Source organism: Megascapheus bottae, chromosome 7 (genome assembly GCF_031878675.1).
Source record: "Megascapheus bottae isolate mThoBot1 chromosome 7, mThoBot2.hap1, whole genome shotgun sequence".
Lineage (NCBI taxonomy): Eukaryota > Metazoa > Chordata > Mammalia > Rodentia > Geomyidae > Megascapheus > Megascapheus bottae.
The window spans coordinates 78,893,505-78,909,212 of NC_143515.1; the positions used below are offsets into that span (position 1 = coordinate 78,893,505).

Genomic DNA, 15,708 nt, shown 5'->3' on the forward strand with positions numbered 1-15,708 from the left:
CACATCCCTTTACTCACGGGAGAAGAGGAAACATGAAGATGTTGCCTAAGAGTTACTGGATTCAAGTGCATAAAAATCTAATCTATATAAAAATTTTCCACCTGGAAAAGTGAAAGTACAGCAGACCTGAAAGAGGTATCAGTCTTAGACCTTTATAGAGTCCTAAGTAGACCCAAGTGAGTACTTCCTTGGGATTTGATTACGGGTCTCTTTCCTTTCTCCCTTCCCTTTCAGAGAGTCTTGCACATAGCCTAGCCTGGCCTGGAGCTCATGGAACCTGCCTCAACCTTCTAAAAGTCTGTCTTCTCACAGAGAATACCTCTGTGAGGTATTCTCACATGGCTAAATGAGACATCACCCTTTACCTTGGCCAGCTTTTCCCCTCTGAAGTTCAAGGTCACTGCCTCTGTGTTCCGAGGATTGTGAACCTCTATATGAACTTCGTCATTATCTTCATATTCTCGGATCAGTGCTGCTTTCAGTCTGGCCATTTCATTCTGCTCCCCATGGACTAAAATCTACACAGAACAAAATTGAAGAGAAAAATATCTTTCAGTTAGAAAAATAATGATCTTAAACTGCATTAATTTCATGAAAAGACTTGTAGTTATACTACTAATTTTAAGAGCCTTGCCAGACTTGTACAGACCTCTTTGCTCTGCTTTGAAATACGCTGATGTGGACCTGTTTTGTACACAGATCTTCATGTGCACCTGTTTTATAGAGCATCACACTATTCTTAGTGTCATGCTAATGATATCTGCACTTCTTCTGTCAGTAGGCTTCTGTGTCCTGTGGTACAGGCTGACCTCTCCCAACTTCAAACGCAATGGTTCTTAGTTACTTGTGCTCTCCCAGAAAGCATCATCTTCCCTACATTTATGTATGTATGTATGTATGTATGTATGTATGTATGTATGTATGCATGTATGTATGTTAGTTATGAGACTTGAACTAAATTCAGGGCCTAGATGCTGTCTCTGAGCTCTTCAGCTCAAGCCTACCACCCTACCCCTTGAGGCACAGCCCCACATCCGGTTTTCTGGTGGTTAATTGGTGGTTAAAGTCCATAAGAGTCTTTTGGACTTTAGTGCCTGGGCTGGCTTTGAACTGTGATCCTTAGATCTCAGCCTCCTGAGTAGCTAGGATTATAGGCGTGAGCCACCATGCACAGCTTTCCCTACATTTCTTAATGTACAACATAAAAGAAAGGCTTCATAAAGGGAAAAGAATAGCTTCCTAGTTCTTCTGTCTATTAAAGCAAAGTAAATGCAAGTTTTCAAAACCAAATGAAATCTCAAAAGGCATTTGCTACCATACCAGGCTTTCTTTTCACTTTTTCTTTTTCTTTTCTTGATTGTAGTTTTGTTTTTCCCTTCCTCATTCCTGGGGGTTTTAACTCTGGGCCTGGGCACTGTCCCTGGGCTCTTCAGCTCAAGGCTAGATCTCTACTGATTTTCTAGAGGTTGAGTGGGGATAAGAGTCTTGTGGACTTCAGTGCCTGGACTGGCTTTGAAGTGTGATGATCCTCAGATCTCAGTCTAAGCTAGGATTACAGGTGTGAGCCACCAGCTCCTGGCTTGTTTTGAGACAGGATCTCCCAGTGCAGTCCTGCTAGCCTCACACTCGTGGTCCTCCTGCCTCAGCCTCATTAGTTAGGATTTGTTGCAAGTGCAATGATGTTGGCTTTGTATCCACTTTTGTATTTTCCTAGCCCACTGGCAAATGGCTCCTGTTTGGGGGTGAAGTATGCTGTGGCATCATTCCTGGGTAGAGGCTTGCCACTGCATTACCTAGGGGCAAACGCTGAATCCTCGTGCTTCAGTAGGCTAGCTGTGTAAGGACACACTTCAGGTGCCCAATGGTTATAATAATAATGATTAAACAAATCATCTCACGTGCCTGGAAAATGCAAATACTCAATAAATTATTAAATAAATAAATGCTGACTATTATTAACTACCACTACCAGTACATGCAAGGATTATTATGTAGTTATATTTCTGCTGCTGGTTATTGGAGGAAGACAGCATCAAGTTCAATCCAGGGATTTAAAGTAAGCAGAGAAGAGCACAGAGAGTACAAGATGAACTGCAACAACAGAAAAGAGAGAAGATCTGAGCACAGCCACTATAATTGTGGAGTCCACTGTGTTCCCTGTGTGCACACGATATGTGAGTGATGAGTCCATCCAAGAACCTGACCACCAAAGGCCACTGCTTGGTCCTCTGAGGAACTTCATACTACATACAACCTGAAGACTAACAGAAGAATACATGAAGTGATGCTCAAAAGATCAGAGAAGTGAATGTCAAAGCCAAAAGTTGACACAAACAAATGTGCATCAATGGACTAATGTAAACCATGGAACATGATGAAGTATCCCTTAGCACAGGGCATGCAGTTCTGACACACATCACAACACAGATGAATCCAGAAAGCACCAGAACTATATATACTTCTTTTCCGTAACTACATAAATCAGGAAAATTCACAGAGACAGCAAGTGCATTAACCAAGGGCTGAGAGAAGAGAACAGGGAGTGATTGGGTAGAATTTGTTTGGGGCTATGGAAAGTTTTGGTTGTGTAATGGTCTAATTCTACTGAATTACATACTTTAAAATGCATATTATATTTTATATACATTCTTAATAAAAACATTTTGCAGCAACAAATGACAAAAAACAAGTTCCTTTGAATTACTTTTTTAGATGTCAAAAGGAAATTTTATCTATTTTCTACAAATATAAGTCCACAGTATTCTTTTTTTTTTTTTTTTGCCAGTCTTGGCTCAAGCTCAAGGCATGAACCCTGTCCTTGGACTTTCTCAAAGCTAGAGCTCTACCACTTGAGCCTCAGCACCACTTCTGGCATTTTTCTATGTATGTGGTACCGAGGAATTGAACCCAGGTCTTCGTGCATGCTAGGTAAGCACTCTACCACTAGGCCAAACTCCCGGCCCCCACAGTATTCTTATAACTAAAAGTATACATTATTTTCACCTTCTTTTTGCTAACTCTATTGAAGCATATGACTACTAGTTTTATTACACAAAGCTTAAAAAGACTAATAAGGAGCTTCATGTAGTCATGTGTCATATCTATTTTACTATTACAACTTTTCTCTGTCCAAAGTACTCTTGCTTTGTCTATTTCATACATCAACCAGTTATCCTATTAAGTGCTTTAGACACATGCTCTCTCATTTTGTTGTCCCAATGGCCTTGTCTGGTATTACCATCCTATCTACAATGAGGTACAAAGAGGCTAACCAGCTTGCTCAGAATAACACAGCAGGTAACAAAATCAGCTGAGTTCAAATAAGATTCTGCATCCCCTAGCCTGGCTCTTGGGTTACTGGGCAGGCCACAGCAAACAGATGAACAGGAGCTGAAGTGGAGACCTGAGAAAGAGTCACGGGAAAGTGAAGGAATTGAATGTGCGGCCTGCCTAACACAAGGGCACTGAAGGTCAAAGCAAGTACATGCAGTGCAAATACAGAGGGCTGCGGAATTTGTGGGGCTTGGGAATGCGCCTCTTCCTCTTTACTACTAACTACACATTCACTATAGTCAAATTCATACACTAACCACATGAGGCGGTTTCAAAGCTCGAATAAATTCGCTGGTTTGTTGATAATCTGTATGAGCAGAGAAAGAAATGTAATCAACCGACATTTTCAGTGGCAACTTCTGTCCAGACATGGTAGTGATTTCTTCAGGTTCAGACATGATATGCTGTTAAAAAAAATATAAGAAAACAGACTGTCCAATTAGAACAGGCACACATTTTCAGCTTTTTCTTTTTCTTTTTGTGGGTCATGGGGCTTGAACTAGACCTGAGCACTGTCCCTGAGCTCTTCAGCTCAAGGCTACCACTCTACCCTTGGGCCTGGACGTTGTCCCTGAGCTCTTCAGCTCAAGACTACTGCCCTATCCTTGAGCAAAGCCCCATTTCTAATTTTCTAGAGGTAAATTAGAGATGAGTCTCAGATTCTTTTGTGCCTGGGGTCGGCTTTGAAACTTGATTCTCAGATCTCAGCCTCCTAAGTAGCTAGGATGACAGGTGTGACCACCGCGCCTGGCTCATTTTTAGCTTTTTCTTTTCTTTTTTTTGGCCAGTCCTGGGGCTTGAACTCAGGGTCTGGACACTGAACCTGATCATCTTTTTCTCAAGGCTAGCACTCTACCACTTGAGCCACAGTACCATTTCTGGCTTTTTCTATTTATGTGGTACTGAGGAATAGAACCCAGGGCTTCATGCATGTTAGATAAGCACTTTCCTACTAATCCACATTTCCAGCCCACATTTTCAGTATTTTCATGCAGCCACTCACTATTTTTTTCTTTTTTGGCCACTCCTGGGGCTTGAACTCAGGGCGTAGGCACTGTCTTTGAGCTTTCTCAAGGCTAGCGCTCTACTACTTGAGCCACATTGCCTCTTCCAGCTTTTTCTGTGTATGTGATATCGAGGAATCAAACCTAGGGCTTCATGCATGCCAGGTGAGCACTTTACCACCAGGCCATGCTCCCAGCTACCAGCTACCAGCTGTTCACTTTTTAAATTTATTTTTGTTGTTAGTAGTGAAGCTTGAACTCTGGACCTGGGTGCTGTCCCTGAGCTCTTCAGCTCAAGGCTAGCCGTCTACCACTTTGAGCCACAGCACTACTTCCAGTTTTCTAGAGATAAGAGTCTCATGGACCTGCTCAGGCTGGTTTTGAACCATGATCCTCAGATCTCAGCCTGCTATGTAGCTAGGATTACAGGTATGAGCCACAGGCACCTGGCTTTCCAGCTCCTTTTGATTGACTTATTTTGGGGTCTTGATGTATGCCTTGGCTGAATTGAACTGTGATCCTTCTATTTATGCTTCTTGCATCATTAGGATGACAGGTGCACATCACCACATTTAGTTGTTGGTTGAGACTTACATCGCATTCCTCCCAGAATGGCCTCAAACCTGATCTCTGCCTCCCAAGTAGCTGGCAATACAGGCATGGAAGAGTTAAGCCAGTTCTACAGGATTTTAAAAGCCTGTATCACATGAACACCCATAGTCAGAAAATGAAAATTAAAAAACAAAAAACCAACTCTCCAAAATGCAGTATTTTCTGAGAGTAGAAAGAGTAGGCACACTCAACTGGTAAAGCCTAAGCAAATACTCCAAAATCCAAAAACTACAAAAGCTATAAATAATCACCTTCATCATTTTTCAGTCCTAGCATTTTGGGTGAGATACTTAACCTTTATCAGTAAACCTCTTCAATACATGAAGGTACTCAAGGATGAACAAACATAGATGGTTTCCTATCCTTTTGTTCATTTCATTACTTGTAACCGCCGGAGCATTTCTTAAACTTCAATATATGCCCTGATCTCCTAGATGTCGTTATATCATTCAGTGTCTGCACATTTTCATCTTTAGCTACCAATTTCTAGTTTCTTTTTTAAATTAGAACTTGTGGAAGGAACTCCTTGAGTGGACAGTCTATGAAGCTGTTATAGTTTCTGCAACTCTGATGAGGAGTAACACGGCAAGCACCTTGAGCCTCAGACTTACCTTGGCAAGCGTGCCTTCCACACAGTACCCTGCGATAATGACGCCGTTCCTCTTATCGGTGCACCAGCTCTCAAACAACTCCCGGGACAAGCCGCTCTGCATCATGCCTGGAGAGGCCATGACCACACTGGGGCCGATGTCATCGAAGTGGTCCATGCTCTAAGAGAACAAAGCGTGGGATGGCAGGTCAACCATCAGCCACCAGATCTGACAGAGCGCCCTGCACTTTTAAGAACAGCAACACATGACATAAGGTTCACCACACTACTAGTCAACATTTTAAGTCCAATTGCCAAGTTTCAGAATCAAAACTTGAGTCACTTAAAGAACTACTTCAATTGAAGTAGCCTGTGAGTACATGACCACCTAAACAGCAGGGCAGCAAACTACAGAGGAACATGATAGAGAGCAGTTAGTTCACTCAGCGCCAAATTCTCCACATGTAGCTAACGGCCGTGAGGACTATTCTCAGGGCCTGAAATGACACTTTCAATTTACCTTATTTTGGATATTCATTAAATCAGCTTTTAAAAGTCACTGCATCAGATTTTATCAAATGCTCTTGAAAAGTAAACCTATGGAAAATGAAATCTGGAATTTGTAGTATTAATCAAAAAGATGATTAGCTTTGGATTAGCTTTTCTTCCCCCTGCCTCCACCTCTCCCCCCACCTGTCCTGGGCATTGTCCTTGGACATGTTTTGCTCAAGGCTAGTGCTCTGCCACTTGAGTCATAGCATCACTTCCAGCTTTGGCCAGAAGTACCAAGGAATCGAACCCAGGGCTTCATGCATGCTAGGCAAGCATGCTACCACTAGGCTATGCTCCTGGCCCAACACACCATCTTTTTCTTGTCAAGACTTCATTCTTATGGCAAAAGAGATCCAAGTTATTGCAGAAGCTCAGAATTAAAGTGACAAATCTGCTTAAGTACAAAACAACACTGTTGCTGGGCACAGTGGCTCACGTCTGTAATCCTAGCTACTCAGGAGGCTGAGATCTGAGGATCACAGTTCAGAGCCAGACAAAGCACTAAAGTTGGTGAGGCTTGTATCTCTAATTAACCACTAGAAAATAGGAAGTGGCACTGTGGCTCAAGAGGTAGGGTGGTAGCCTTGAACTGAAGAGCTCAGGGACAACGCCTAGAACCAGAGTTCAAGTCCCACGACCAAGAACCCCCCCCCCCAAAAAAAAGAACAGCATTCAGGCATTTGAGGAAGATGAGACCATGGCCAGCTTCAGCTATCCAGCCAGATCCCATCTCTAACAAATACAATGCCAAGTGCTACCCTATTGTTGTCATAGAGGAATACCATGGCTGACCAAGAAGAGGCAGGCCTCAGAGGAGATTCAGCCGGCCTCCCACTGCAAGGCCAACCTGCAGTACCCACCTTAGCCTTCCTTTGCCCCACACACTCACCTTCAGGTTGCTGATGTGTTTGAAAACAAAGGGATTATTGATGTTGATCTGCTTTCGGATCTTGTCGTTCATGGCATTTACGTATGTCTGGTACACAGCCATGCACTTCTTGGCCAAGGAAGACGCGTAGTATATCGGGATGTCATGCAGCTCGGGGTGATTCTGCCAGTACTCATCTATAGCCATTTTAAAAGAGACAGCGAGGCTCAGTTATGTGCTAGATGTAATTCAAACAATAAATGATATCTACAAATAACTTTAAAATTCACATCACCAAGAAGTACCACAGAATTATGTTTTAAAACGTTAAGAAAAGCAATCCTGAGCCAGGCGAGGTGGCTCACACCTGTAACCTCGCTACTCAGGAGGCTGAGGATCAAGGTTCAAAGCAAGCTCGGGCACAAAGGAACCTGAGACTCTTACTTCCCTTAATCACTAGAAGAGGGGAAGTGGGGCTGTGGCTCAGGAGTAGGGAGGTAGCCTTGAGCTGAAGAGCTCCGAGACAGTGCCCAGGCCCAGAGTTCAAGCCCCAAGACCCACACACACACACAAAAAAAGACAATCCTGGTCTATACAAATTTACTTAAAAGTCTAAAACTTATTTTCAAAGTCAGTGAGTGAAAGCAAGCGTCAGATACTGAGTTTGGGTCTTGGTCTCACACCCTCTCCCTTCCCCCCAACCAGAAAAGGGCAAAATCTAAAATAATTAATTAAAATGTTGTGATCACAGATCAAAGATGGAGAGGTTTTTACAAATGACTCATTTAGAGTTTACGGAATAACGAACGGATCAAAAGACACAACTGACTATACCTCAAAGAGACAATCTTGCAATAGTTTTTTGGTCTGGAGGATTTTTGTTTTTTGTTTTGTTTTGTTTTGCCAGTGTTGGGGCTTGAATTCTAGGCCTAGGTTCTGTTTCTGAGGTCCTTTTGCTCAAGGCTAGTGCTCTATCACTTGAGCCACAGTACCACTTCTGGCTTTTTCTGTGATTAACTTGATAAGAGTCTCACTAATTTTGTTGCCTGAGCTGGCTTTGAACTGTGATCCTCAGATCTCAGCCTCTTGCGTACAGCTAGGATTTGCAGGCATGAACCACTGGTACCAGACTTTGCAACAGTTTCAAATAAAAGAATATTATTATTATTATTATTATTATTATTATTATTATTATTATTTTGTATGTGTGTGTGGGGGTCATGGGGCTTGAACTTGGCCTGGGTCCTGTCCCTCAGGTCTTCACCACCTTACCCTTGAGCCACAGCCCACTTTCCATTTCCTAGAGGTTAACTGGAGATAAGAATCTCAGGTCCTTTTGTGCCCAGGCTGGCTTTGAACCTTGATCCTCAGATCTCAGCCTCCTGAGTAGCTAGGTTACAGGCGTGAGCCATCATGCGGGCTTATTATTACAATTTTTTTTTTTTTTTTTTTTTTGCCAGTCCTGGGCTTGAGCTCAGGGCCTGAGCACTGTCCTTGGACTTTCTCAAGGCTAGAGCTCTACCACTGGAGCCACAGCACCACTTCCGGCTTTTTTTCATATATGTGGTACCAAGGAATTGAACCCTGGTCTTTGTGTATGCCAGGTAAGCACTCTACCACTAGGCCAAACTCCTGGCCTATTACTACTGATAGAAGAAACAAGACTCCCAAATAAATTAAATTGATTTTGAACAGTTATCATAACCAATAGAAAGCCAAAAAACTGGAAGTATGACTCAAATGGAGCCAAAAAGAGGATCTAGAACAAGAGGCTGAGTTCAAGCCCCAGCACTGGCACAAGGAAAACAGTACAATCATATTCTTGTATAACTGCACTAAAACAAAACTCCTAAGCAAATGAGTCCAGTGTACATAGTCTAAATAAAGGGCAGTGTACCTTCAACTGACGGCCGATTTCAAGGGGACTCCATCACGAAATCCCATCAATTACAAAGGTGGTGCTGCCCAATGCCACTGAGTTCTGCACCCTACGCACTGGCACTTGCAAACAAACCAAATGCCCACTGCCCAATCCACAAGCATCACGTCTCACTTTCTAAACATCTCCATCTTCCATGTGAGGGAATGAGGCTAGCCCAGGCCAAAGAATGAAAGTGTCATTCTGCTATGGGATGTCTTAGTGTCAAGTCTGCATAAGGTCAGGCAAGTTTCCTGCGATGTGTGCTGCACATATTCTTCCTATTGTATCCACTGACTTGTTTTTTAGAAATAATTGAACAAATGTAACAGTGTCAAAAGTTTTCAACACACTGTGCTCAAACTTTCCATTTACTATATCCAATGAGCATATCACCATTCTGGACTTTGTATTTTTATGAGCAGATATTAAAAATAATTAAGTAACTTGACCAAGGTCATATCTGATGCCCACGATTCATTCCTGTCTCCTCCACACACTGTCTGCAGGGAGCAGGCAGGGAAAGGGCAACAATCCTGTTCTGTAGTCCTGGTCACTGAAAGAATTACAATTCATGCTTTGATGGTGGGGTTGCCAGATAAAAATAGCCAACATTCACTTCAACCTCAGATACACAACACAAATTTCAGGTTTTTATATACTAAAATCTTACTATTCATCTGAAATTAATATTTGACCAGATGACCTACTTTTTGTTTTGTTTTGGTGCCAGTAGTGGGGCTTGAACTTGGCGCCTTGTGTTTTTTTTTTTTGTCAGTCCTGGGGCTCAAATTCAAGAGTACTATCCTTGGGCTTTCTTAAGGATAGGTTCAACCATTTGAGCCACAGAAACTTCTGGCTTTTTCTGTATACATGTTACGGAGGAATCAAACCCAGGGCTTTGTGCACAGCTCCCTGGCTTCATTTTTTTAGCTCAAAGCTGGCGTCCTGAGCCACAGTCCCACTTCCAGCTTTTTGCTACTTAAAGAGTCACAGATTTTTCTGCCCAGGCTGTCTTCAAACTGTGATCGTCAAATTTCAGCCTCATATGTATCTAGGATTACGGGTGTGAGGTACCGTGCCTCACTGTGTACTACATAACATCTGGCAGCAGCTAGCACCAGTGTGGTGATGACAACATGGCATTACCTTCCTACTTTCCCTCGCTGTATGCACACCTCACCCAAGGCTTTAGAGCCACTTGTACTTGTTCCAATGAAGGAGGCCCAAGTAAGAGCAAAAGATGGGACCGTTCTCTCTCCTCTCCCTCTCCCTCTCTCTCTCTTTCTCTCTCCCCGTGCCATAGCTCCACTTTGGGCTTTTGTAGTTTTTGGAGATAGGAGTCTCATGGACTTGTGCTGGCTAGCTGGCTTCAAACCTCAATCTTCCACCAGCCTCCTAAATAGCTATGATCATAAGCATGAGCCACTGGCACTCAGCCACATTTTTAAATAAGAAGGTGGAAGGACACAGCAAGGAGGTTGCTATCTTGTAAAATGATATATGACCTCAGCAGCCCCCAAATACCTAAAATCAAGAGTAGCTCCTGAGCCCTGCCCAGCGCAAAGACAGGAATGAGGCCTCGGCCGCCTCTGTTCACAATGTCGTGAACAGTGTTGCAGAACCTTGCTTCTCGCTCCTCACGCTTCTCATGGATGTGGGTCCCATAAGTAGATTCCTAAAATGGATAGGACACATGAGACCAAGGCCAAACATCCCCCATGATCTTAAATGTTAAATGCTTATGAAACGTTGAGGCCAAGAGATTCAGTTTTCTATTAACATGTCTTTCACCTGAACACATGCTGTTAATTATAACAATGTTATTTATTACACATGTAAACTGGGAAGAAGAGCAAATAAAAACATTCAAAGTAATATAAAGATTTTAGAAGATGGAATCAAGATGGGCACTGACAGTCCATGCCTGGAAATTTACTTACTCCAGAGACTGAGAACTGAGGATCGAGATTCAAAGCCAGCCTGGGCAGACAAATCTGTGTGACTCTTCTCTCCAATTAACCAGTAAAAAGATGGAAAATGGAGGTGTGGCTCAAATGGTAAAGCACCAAGGCCTTGAGTTTAAGTCCTAGGACTTGCACACAAAAAAAGAACAAAACAAAAAAGGAAAAATTCGGCCTACACTACACTAGTTGCAATACAGTACAGTAATACTCACAATGATAAGTATATCAGGTTTAATATTAGGAATTTCAGCTGCCATTAAGTGCCTATCTTCTTGCCTTGAGAAATCCCCTGTGTACAAAAGCTGTGAAGGAGAAAAAAAAGAACAAAACTAGAAATTTAAGATTTAGGAAAGGCCTCATTTGCTAGTGAAGGGTTTAATCTTGCACAATTAAATTACAAATAGTCTGTACCAGATGAACTAGATTCCATGCTGTGTGTAATTCACTGTGTGTGAAGTAGTTACAGCGCCAACACTGGCCCTGCATTCCAGCTGTCTCATCTAAATAATGGGAAGGAAGCAGCCTGGAATCATCCCACAGTAAGTACTGATCAAGTAAGTACTTCTCAGGGCCAGAAGTTTGGCCTAGTGGTAGAGTGCCTGTCTAGCATACACGAAGACCTGGGTTCGATGTACCACATACATAGAAAAAGCCAGAAGTAGTGCTGTGGCTCAAGTGATAGAGCTCTAGCCTTGAGAAAGCCCAAAGAGAGAGCTCAGGCCCCAAGTTCAAGGGCAGAGCTGGCTTCTCAGTCAAGGGAAAGAGAAAAAAGGGTGTCAACAGAATGGACTATCTGGAGGGATGGATGGAGCACTATCCAGTGAGGATGGCAGGTGCCAGGAGGGGCAGATGAGAATCAGATAAGCACTCAGGCTACTTCCAACACATTTTCTGTGCTGCTACAGCGCAGTGAAAGAAAAGCTGATTTAATGACACACTGTTTCAAACATGGAGGCCAGGAGTTTGGCCTAGTGGTAGAGTGCCTGCCTAGCATGCGCGAAGACCTGGGTTCAATTCCTCAGTACCACATACATAGGAAAAAAAGCTGGAAGTGGTGCTCTGGCTCAAGTGGTAGAGCTCTAACCATGAGAAAGCACAAGGACAGGCAAAAAAAAAAAAAAAAAAAAAATGTGTTAAACATGGGCAGCTGAAAAGAGTTACTTAAACATGAAACACCGGTTCCTGCCCAGGATGCAAACAAAAATCACCTCAAAAGGAAAAGCCAAGGCCAAATCTCTAGGTCCGGTGTTTCTTAGAGCTATTCAATAGGAATTTCTCAAAGCTTCCTAAGTGACTCCAATTTGTAGCCAGAATGCAAGCATAGGCTCCTGGCTGGCCTACAGCAAGGCCTGCTGCCTCTTGGACGGGAAAGTTACCTTCACACCTGCGATCTCAATCATGAACATAGCAGCTCCCAGGACATGGCCTGCATGGTAACACCAAAACTTGATTCCTGCCACTTCCTTAACTTCGTGGAAGTTGATGGTTTCAATTTTATCCATGCTTTCTTCCAAATCTGTCTCAGTGTACAGCATGTCATCTGCTGATATATTACTAAATTGAAAGAGGTAATAAAAGGAATTAAGCGCAAGAAGTTTTACATCAGACTAAAGACAGATGCACATCAGTGCACATAAGCACTATATAAGCGTTAACTGGCAACACTAAGGATAACTTTGTATTCCTTGGTATTTGCATGGTAATATATAGTATTTTAGCTATTACTGAATGAAAAGGTCAAGTTTAGATTTTTATTATTGTTGCTGTCTTTTTTTTTTCTTCCTGTTTTCTTAGGTGCATACAGATACCATGTTGCTGTCTTTTGACACAAAGTCTCACTATGCAGTCAACCTTGCTTCAAATTATGGTCTTCCTACCTCAGCCCCCCCAGGGCTGGGATGACAGGCATAGAACAACATAAGCAGCTTGTGACAAGGGTTGAAGGTTAGTCATTTGAACTGCAGGTATCACACAGATGTTCTGAACTTTGATAGGAAAGGGATGTTCCTCTTACAACTGGAAGACCTTCCCTACAAAAGATTCTTTTTTGTGATTTGCTTTAAAAAAAATTCCCCATGCAACAATTTTAGCAATTTCCTCTCATCGGGTAATCCAAAATAAAATTTTAGTATATATCATTGTATCATTGCTTAATACATGACCTTAAGTAGTAACACGATCATGAATTGTTATTTATAGGGCTTTTCTAGCCTCCATGTTTGTGGCGTAGGCTATCTATGTTCATTTATCAAAGCTTTAAAAGGGTGTGAAACTGATAGGAAAGAAAGGCGGGCAGGTGAGACACACAATAGCTTGTTCCTGCATGACTAAACCTGGAGAATAACAGAGACTACCTTATTTCAAAACACAAAGTGATCTCTATTTTGAGCTACGTACTGTGGGGAGCTGGATGATCTAAGAAAGCCACTTACCTAACTTTGACGTAGTCAGATAGAAGCCATCTATAAATAGCTTTCGTGGCATGTGTCATAAATGTTCTTCCTTTGAAACTTGTCTTCTGTAGAAACCAGGGCAATGCTCCACAGTGATCCAAATGGAAACTTAAAAAGAAACAAGAGTGAACAAATTCACGTAACATCCTCCTCCAAGCTCTACATGTAATTAAATTGTTGTTCCTGAAGCTTACATTACATAATAATACTCTGAGTAAATCAAAAGTAGGTGTGAGCACAGGGAGGAATGAAGCATAGAGTTCTGGTATAGGAGATGATTTTAAAAGTGCTTTAAAAATAGCAAAAATCAGGCCGGGAGTTTGGCCTAGTGGTAGCATGCTTGCCTAGCATGCACGAAGACCTGGGTTCCATTCCTCGGTTCCACATACATAGAAAAAAGCCAGAAGTGGTGTTGAGGCTCAAGTGGTAGAGCTCTAGCCTTGAGAAAGTCCAAGGACAGTGCTCAGACCCTGAGCTCAAGCCCAGGACTGGCAAAAAAAAAAAAAAAAAAAAAAAAAAATAGCAAAAATCTTTTCAGTAAATTAATAGACAAGACTAGAACTGAAGATTCGTTGGCAGTCAGAAATGATAACCATTTACTGGAATGTCACCATGCATATATGAAGTTCTAAGAGAACGGACAAGCAGTGACACCAGAGAGATGTCCTGGAAGACTCTTGTGTCATCTGACAGGGATTCAAGATCTTTACTACCTCTTTCCCTGTTGAACAGTGGACTGCACACAGAGGGAGGCCAGTGAGTTTTTCGTAGTACCCTTCTAGCCTAGGATGATAAAATGTAATGTTGGTTTTGGCACAGATATTTGCAGTGCTTCCCAGTAGAAAATATTTGGTTTTCTAAAAAAAACCCAAATCTCAGAATCTGGTAAATAATAATATTAAAAGTAATACTGCTAGCCAGATACTGATAGATCAAGTCTGTAATCCTAGCTACCTGAGATCTAAGGATCATAGTTGAATCCATATGACTCTCTCTTTTTTTTGGCCAGTTCAGGGGCTTGAATGAAGAGGCTGGGCACTGTCCTTGAACACTTTTTGCTCAAGGCTAGCACCCAGCCACTTGAGCTACCATGCCACTTCTGGCTTTTTCTGTGTATGTGGTACTGAGGAATAGAACCCAGGACTTCATGCATGCTAGGCAAGCACTCCAGCACTAGGCCAAACTCCCGGCCCTCCATGAGACTCTTATCTCCAATTCACCATCAAAAAAAAAAAAAAAAAAAAAGCTGGAAGTAGAGCTATGGCTCAAATGGTGGAACATTAGCCGGAGCACAAAAACTCAGGGACAGTGTACAGACCCTGAGTTCAAGCCCCTGGACCAGCACAGACACATACACATACCCAAACCCAAACCTAAAATCAATACTTCTTTTGAAGGAAAAGACTTACTGACTAATTAATAGGAGATCAATCTCGGCTGGGTCAATCAAGTCGATATAAGGGAGCGCATCCATTCCTTCTAGACCAGGATGGATCCCACAGTCCAGCTAGAAGAGACAGAAGGAGGTCAGAATTTCCTACCCCTTATTTTACTGAAATTCATCCAGTAAATAACCAAGTAAACTGACCTACCATCCACATAATCAACATGGACTGTATATGACCACTTGGAATGCAATTCTTATTAACTGTGGTGAAAATGCCATTATCAGCTCTAACTCCTCAAATTTAGAATACAGCTCACAATTAAATCTCATCAGATGCAAAATACAAGATACCTTTCTAGCTGATTTTGGAGGCCACTATAAAAAAATGAACTTTTTAAAGAACTCTAGTATTTGATGATGGTAGGCTTTTTAAAAGTTCACTGATTTGCTACTCCCAGATCTGCTTTGAGCTCATAGGACTAGGAAGTTTCCCTGGTCAGGAGAGGCTTTAATGTAACAAATTCTTACAGATCTATCATTAGGATTTATTTATTTTATGGCTAATGAGATGATTATGAATGACATACTTGTTCAAGATAAGTATAGACAAATCAAAGGCATGTGTTTGTGTGTGTATACACGAGCACTGGGTTTAGGGCTGGAAATCTGGGCCTGGGCACTGTCTCTCAGCTATTTCACTCAAGACTGCCATTCTACCACTTGAAACCACAGATCCACCTTTAGTTCTCTGACTTTTCATGCCTGTGCTGACTTCAAACCTCAGAACTCAGCCTCCTGAGAAGCTAGGATTACAGGTTTACGTACTAATATTGAGGACCTTAGAACCGCTACTTTTCCAGCTCAGAGAGGAAGAATGCCAAAGGCTACTTAAGTAATCTAGTGCTCAATCACTCCTGCTGCACTGTGGTGTCCAGAGCTCTGAAGCTTTGGGCAGAGCAATGAGGTTGGTTAGACACTCCTAAGAACAGAAGAGAAACTTCAAAGAAGCAAGTTTGGAGAATTAT

General features: G+C 42.3%; 1 protein-coding gene across 1 annotated transcript in view; it reads right to left on the bottom strand.

Moving 5' to 3' along the window:
• Cpsf3 (cleavage and polyadenylation specific factor 3) overlaps window positions 1–15,708 on the bottom strand; it is a 32,140-nt gene that overhangs the window by 13,077 nt on the left and 3,355 nt on the right. The window contains exons 3-11 of the mRNA XM_090337470.1: window positions 14,706–14,803; window positions 13,276–13,404; window positions 12,220–12,397; window positions 11,056–11,145; window positions 10,404–10,554; window positions 6,980–7,155; window positions 5,561–5,719; window positions 3,591–3,737; window positions 366–518 (exon numbers count right to left, since the gene is read on the bottom strand). Of these exons, the coding sequence (XP_090193596.1) occupies window positions 366–518; window positions 3,591–3,737; window positions 5,561–5,719; window positions 6,980–7,155; window positions 10,404–10,554; window positions 11,056–11,145; window positions 12,220–12,397; window positions 13,276–13,404; window positions 14,706–14,803 (1,281 nt within the window). The remainder of the gene's footprint in view (window positions 1–365; window positions 519–3,590; window positions 3,738–5,560; window positions 5,720–6,979; window positions 7,156–10,403; window positions 10,555–11,055; window positions 11,146–12,219; window positions 12,398–13,275; window positions 13,405–14,705; window positions 14,804–15,708) is intronic.